This window comes from Nelumbo lutea, chromosome 3 (assembly GCF_056320005.1).
Source record: "Nelumbo lutea isolate HS-2025 chromosome 3, American lotus-T2T, whole genome shotgun sequence".
Lineage (NCBI taxonomy): Eukaryota > Viridiplantae > Streptophyta > Magnoliopsida > Proteales > Nelumbonaceae > Nelumbo > Nelumbo lutea.
The window spans coordinates 52,883,659-52,890,149 of NC_142686.1; the positions used below are offsets into that span (position 1 = coordinate 52,883,659).

General features: G+C 34.5%; 1 protein-coding gene across 1 annotated transcript; it reads right to left on the bottom strand.

Moving 5' to 3' along the window:
- Positions 1-394: 394 nt before the first annotated feature.
- Positions 395-4,989, bottom strand: LOC148864981 (malate dehydrogenase). Its single transcript, XM_088976721.1, has 7 exons — positions 4,689-4,989; positions 3,385-3,543; positions 3,076-3,251; positions 2,620-2,897; positions 2,395-2,530; positions 2,149-2,260; positions 395-747 (listed from the first exon to the last, which is right to left on the bottom strand). Exons 1-7 carry the CDS (start codon positions 4,729-4,731, stop codon positions 653-655), a joined length of 999 nt encoding a protein of 332 aa, XP_088832847.1. The 5' UTR covers positions 4,732-4,989; the 3' UTR covers positions 395-652.
- Positions 4,990-6,491: the final 1,502 nt, after the last annotated feature.

A 6,491-nucleotide genomic window follows, 5' to 3' on the forward strand; every position in this document is an offset into this window, starting at 1 on the left:
CATTTTTTGGTAAGGTACTTATCCAAGTTACCAAGAGTTTCTAAAATAAGCTTATCCAAGTAAGTGTATTTATCCATGTTTTTTTATTTTCCATGAAAATAAGACAATGACCATTTTATTCATAAAAATCCATTATTAAAAAGGGTATTTTTGTCCCATTCAAGTGTTGGCAACTTTCCCTCAAAGTGAGAAAATGATACCTAAGAAAATAAACATTTCCTGATTTCCATACAAATCTGATAAAAGAACATAGGTTTACTGGTCAATGAAAACTCTCAAAATCCAAAAAAAAATCGCCCCTATGAGGAATTGATTAGTCTTACCAAGCACAATTGTAATCTCCCGTCAGCATCCACGCTGCCCAAACCATGACTAGAATCAATAAGAACTAACATTGGGTTCTCAAACGCTGGCATTATATGGTATCTCCACGTAAATAACCACCAAAGGACAGAACTTGGGCTACATATAACCATGGAATGAACCATGATTGTGCTTATCAATGAAATCCATATCTAGAAAAATCAAATTCTCCTCGCGTAGACGAGTGACAAAAATAATCCAAAATGGCTTTTATTTCAAAACTGAAGCTACTTCATAATCATAAGCACTAATACCACCGTGCTAAGCTAGGAATGAGAAGAGTATTCAACTAATTAAGGCATGAGTATGCAAGAGACTTCTCCTCAGAGAGCTCCTCTGCTGTCAAGTCCAATTTCTTCCTTGAAAATTCATCGATTTGGAGTCCTGCATAAAGGAAGGGCAGAATAGTAAACCGTCAAACTTTGAGGATCTGACATTGTTAGCTTGGAACTATAGAAGTAACATTTCCAATCATGAAGTTAAAATTGTTAGCCTTGATATTTGAGACAGTTTTTAATTGAAAAATAAGAAGATTTGGGAGTAACTAAAGAGGAAGATAATCTCGAAAGTGCTCTGTGCTGGAAACTTTAGAAACATTTATTTAGCTGTTTAATAGAAAAGCAGTTTAGACTTACTTTGAAAAGAGGAAGATAATCTCGAAAGTGCTTTTGTGCTGGAAACTTTCGAAACATATATTAAGTTGAAATTTGAAGTGTCATGATACTTTAGCTGTTTAATTGAAGAGCAGTTTAGACTTAGTTTGAAAAGAGTACAAATACAAATATGTACAGTGCAAAACGTACAAAATAATACAAAATAGAAGGTTTTGCACTCAACACATTTGTATTATTACTCTTTCCAAACTGAGCAAGTGAGCCTTAGCCTTAGGGAAGGTGAATAGAGGAAAGTAATCTAGTAAGTGCAGCACTCTAAATTAGCTGTACTGGAAACTTTCTATATCCCGTACTTGAGGAACTAATTAAGCCTGAAGTGCTCAAAGAGAGGGTAATAAAACTACAAGCCAATTTATTTTAGGAATCCGAAATTGATATCAGTTTAAGTTGAAAGAGTGATGTTACCGGTATGAACTTATTTTGCAACAGATACAAGTATATCATGTACCAAACATCCAGTGCATTGACTCAATAACCCAAAAATCTAGGACCCACCTGAACTGACAAAATTTGGGACCTGTATATGATGCACTTGCATCTGGTAAAAGAGGATAGTAAAAAGTAAAAACATGTTTTAAGTTGGTTTGTTCTCTTTTATCTAAATTGTTAGGAAATTGAGGCACCAGAAAAAGGAGACAAAAATAATCTAAAATGTGGAGCACCTTAAAATAGTTGGGCTTGATATTTTTGTAAACCCCACACTTAAGGAACTAATTAGACCTGAAGCATGCCAGAGAATTCATCCAACGGTGAAAAGTGATAACAAAATGCTGCTACCAACTGAATACCAACCATTGGAAGAAAGAGAAAATAAGGTTATGAAGAAAAGTTATAAATCCACGTGTCTGTCAAGTTGCACAGAAAGAAAAAAAAAATGATCTGTTATGTAATCTGCTTAGAAAAATAAACAAATTCTGCAATCTTGCTTCAGAAAAGAATAGAGAGAACACCAGTAATGACATCTAATTAAGTTTTCATGATGTTTAAAAGACACAAACAGACATTTAAAAATAATGTGTATCCACATGCAGATCAACTCTAGAAAGAATTAATAAAGAAAAGCAAGTCCTCATGAAACAGAAAAGGAAAGTTAAAATGGTTGCATCCTTACCTTGAACTATTGTCCATTCTCCATTACGACAAGTTACAGGGAAGGAATAGATGAGGCCCGCAGGTACATTATATGATCCATCAGAGTACACACCCATGGAAACCCAAGTGCCCTAAAGCATCCAATTGAAAGATTAGAAAGAAATAATCTTTACATAAAGTTGCTGAAACAAACAAGCAGACATGTGCCCAACCACACAGAACAATGTATATCTTTATATAGAACAGCATATAAATAAATAACAACCTCCGGTGTCCCAAGCACCCAATCACGTATGTGATCACAAGCAGCACTTGCAGCAGACAATGCACTAGATAGTTTTCGGGCTTTGATAATTGCAGCACCACGTTGTTGGACAGTGGTGATAAATTCTCCATTTAACCTTAAAAATGAAACGATATGCTTCAGTAATCTCCCATCAAATATACCTGCGCAATAAAAAGGAGAAGATCTTATATTTACCATTCTTACCATTCATCATTAGCAACAAGCTCACGTACAGGCTTTTCTCCAGAAGGTGTTACAATCTTTGCATGGTTGACGTCAGGGTACTGAGTTGAAGAATGATTTCCCCAGATAATAACATTCTTAACATCAGAGACGTGAACATTCAATCTCTCTGAGATCTGACCAAGTGCCCTGTTATGGTCCAACCTAGTCAGGCATGTTATGTTTTTCTCAGGGATAGAAGGTGCAAATTCCTTCAGGATCAAGGCATTTGTGTTTGCTGGGTTAGCAACAACCAAAACCTGTACAGAACAGCATAGACAAACATGGTAAAGGTTCATTTGGTGCCTGTATGTAAATGAATCTCTGAAATGCATAAAATGTTCCTAGCTTGCTGCAGCTAACGAGTTAAATCAATGCACTCAATAGATTGAATCTTATCCAAAAAGCAAGACAGCAACATGGTGGATTGTTAAAGACCTTGCAGTTTGCAGCTGCATGCCTTTCCAGAGCAGATGCTTGAGACTTATAGATGGATACATTTTTTGACATCACATCTTTTCTTTCCATTCCTTCTTTCCTTGGGAAACCACCAACCATGACTGCAATATTCACTCCGGTGCATGCCTCGAAAACATCGGTTGTAGCAACAACACCTGAGACAATTGTCACACAAGATAACTTTCTTATTTCAATAAAAATTAAGTCAAATCAGATCTCAAATACAGACTTGAAATGATTTTTAATTTACTCCATTCAATCTTTCACCCACAGGACAAAAGAACCCACCTTTAAGAAGAGGAAATGCAGCATCCACCAACTCCATTTTTACCCCATTCAAGGCCTCTGCAGCAGGTGGGATATCAAGCATGTGCAAAATTACAGGTTGATCAGGACCCAACATCACTCCTCTAGCAATCATAGGCACAAGAGCATACCCAATTTGTCCTACAAATCCAACGCAGTTTCCTCAAAATTTGATCCAAAGGAGTAAAAGAAAAGAGTAAATAAAAATACAGGCAAGAAGACAGTTCGGATACTAAACCAAACAATCACCTGACCTTTATAAAGAAAAGTTTTCAGAGGTCAGTTCAGTTCTATCCATTGCAACTGATGGATAAATTAGAGAATCAACCATTCATTTTTTTTATGAAACAAGCATATTATAAACCAGTTAGAAAAATGAAAATAATCAAAATACAAAAGAATATCCCCATCCATTCAGCCAATTTCCTACAAATCTTGCAGTGCATCTTCTTCATTGGTACATTTTCCCAAAGAGAAGCTGAGGCATGAAAAGCATTAGAAGTTGCATGATTTAACCAAGTCCAAGGTACAATCAAAGTTACAACCAAACAAAAACAGACTTTAATGCTAATCAATGTTAGTTAACCAACTGGAGGAAAATAAAGGGAGCAATCCTAATGAACAGATCGAGGTTTCAAATTCCTTAAAGCTGAGAATCATTCCACGAAAGTACTTCATGATGCCATGGTCTACTCAAGTACCCAGCAGTAATTACTGCTTTACTTCAAGGATACATTAAGGTATCACAACATGCAAAAATTCTGGTCAAAACACCCAGTTTTAGTAAAAATAGCTTCAGAATTTAAACTACTAAAGCTGGATTCGGAATCAAACAAGCTCATAATCTTTCACTGATCAATAAAACCCATAAAAGATGAAGCAAAAATTTGAGCACTTAGCCACTAACATAAAAACTGCTATACGGGGCATCAACGAAGAGATCTTCCCGTAAGATCAAGGTAGTAGAAAATTATCTACTTTACTCACTATCATTTACACTATTTAAAATTCATGGTTTAGACAGCCCACCACACAAACCTAATCACTGCCACAGATTAATTCCACATTTCATCGAAACTCCGTCATCCAACTAAAAGCACACGAGGCAAACAGCAAATTAAACTTATCAAATCCTAATCCGACTCGACCGAGAAAGAACATCTAACCCTAATTTTGCCGGATCTTCGATTGGTTCACAAAAACTATAAGAAACACAAGATCAAGGTTTGCAGCCTAGGTGAAATCATATAAGAAAAAAAAAAAAAAAAGAGAATCTTTCATCAAACCTGCAGCTCCTGTAACTAGAACACGAACCGGATCTTTCGCCATTGATGGAGATCGACGAGAAAACACCAAATTAGACGTTTGGGGGAAAAATGGAGAGTGAAAGGAGTCGCCTGAGGGTACTGAGGATACTGAGGGTACTGAGGTCTGAGAGTGAAGGAAGATTTTTTAAGGGAGAACTAAGGCATTGTGGTGCTATCGTACGCACAGTGCAAATACCGCACACGAGAATATTCTCCTCTCGAATGACAGAATTGAGATGAGTAAGAAAGTAAAAGGTGCAAGTTGAGCGGGTTTAAACTCAACCAGGCCTAATGAGACCGGACTGATCAAGTGGTGAAGCCCAAACAAACTGTCCAATCTTAGCCCAACTCACACTGAAATTTCATTCAATTGAGTTGGCCTCAGATTGGTCAATCAGCCCACACTAAAAGCACAAATTTCATGCACCTGGGTTGAGATAAATCCAGACCGGATTTGGACTACTTAGTGCGTGATCCAAGCCCATCTCAAGAATAAAAAAACCGAAACTTTTATACCCAAATTCAACCAGTGTAAATTGTAAAATTTAACTTAACTTAGATTGAGGTCACCCAAGTTGAAATCCGATAAGAAGGCCAGCCCAACAATCCACAGTTAATTTAACTTATAGGGGACCTGGATTTTATTAAATAAAAGTGAAATAATGGAAATGCATAAGAATAGATAATTGTTTTTTATTTTAATTTTTAAATAATTAATATTTATTTATATTTTATTAAGAAAAAGTTATATAATAGAAATACATAAGAGTAGATAATTGTTTTATATTTTAAATTTTTAAATAATTAATAATTAATATTTAATATTTAAATAAGAATAATTAATTCTAGCTAGGGTTGTTTGTCAAACCAATGAGACTAACCAATATATATATATATATAAGACTAACCAAATATATATATATATATATATATATATATATATATATAGAGAGAGAGAGAGAGAGAGTTCAAATATATATATAGCAAAGTGGGAAAATTCCCATATTTCTTAGTCTAAAATATTTTATATTATAAATTTAAAATTTAAAATTTATTCTTTTAGTAATATTACTGTCATATTTTAACTTTAATTTTTAAGTTTAAATCTTTTTAATTGACCAACCAAACTAAAAATTGACCAAAATCGATACCAATATTTTTAACCTGCATTAACCCAACCGATTGACCATAACATTCACCTGACCTTGGTTTCGGGTCTAGTGGGGACCCGTACGATCCACGAACTTTGTTAAGCGAAAGTTAAATTAAATATATAGTGCTAATGTGGAATGGTCTAACCCATTCAACTCGAACGATTGAACCGGTGACCACAACCTAAATGCGAAAGCGAGTCGATCTCCGGATTGGTTTTTAAAACATTGACTGGTAGAACTCAAGTTGGGCGATCAGTTTTGAGTGACCAACTCCCTAACCCAACCAGATCAGTTTGGCTGGCCAAACAATCTGCAATCGAATTAAACAATCTAGTGAACACTTCTAGTTCCAGTTAAATTAATAGTTTAATCTCTAGCAAAAAACAAAAGTGTAATATCTAATAATTATTCAAAATTTATAGCGAAAATACACAATTACTAAAAATATTTATAATAAATAACTAAAAATGCTTAAATACCTCTAAGTTATTTAATCTACTTTCACTATTTAAATAACATTTAAGATTTTTAATTATTTATATTTTATATTATTCTTTTTGTAGTGTTTTATCTTTTTGGTGTATCTTTTTTCTTTTGTCCATTTATGAAAAAAATGTAAGATTTAAAT

Bases quoted from the DNA above. Each gene is read 5' to 3' on its own strand.
- LOC148864981 (XM_088976721.1), bottom strand. From the start codon at position 4,731: ATGGCGAAAGATCCGGTTCGTGTTCTAGTTACAGGAGCTGCAG. The intron at 3,544-4,688 runs GTTTGATGAAAG...TTGGATTTGTAG, and splicing joins TCTAGTTACAGGAGCTGCAG to GACAAATTGGGTATGCTCTT. The intron at 2,531-2,619 runs GTAAGAATGGTA...TTCATTTTTAAG, and splicing joins CTTGTTGCTAATGATGAATG to GTTAAATGGAGAATTTATCA.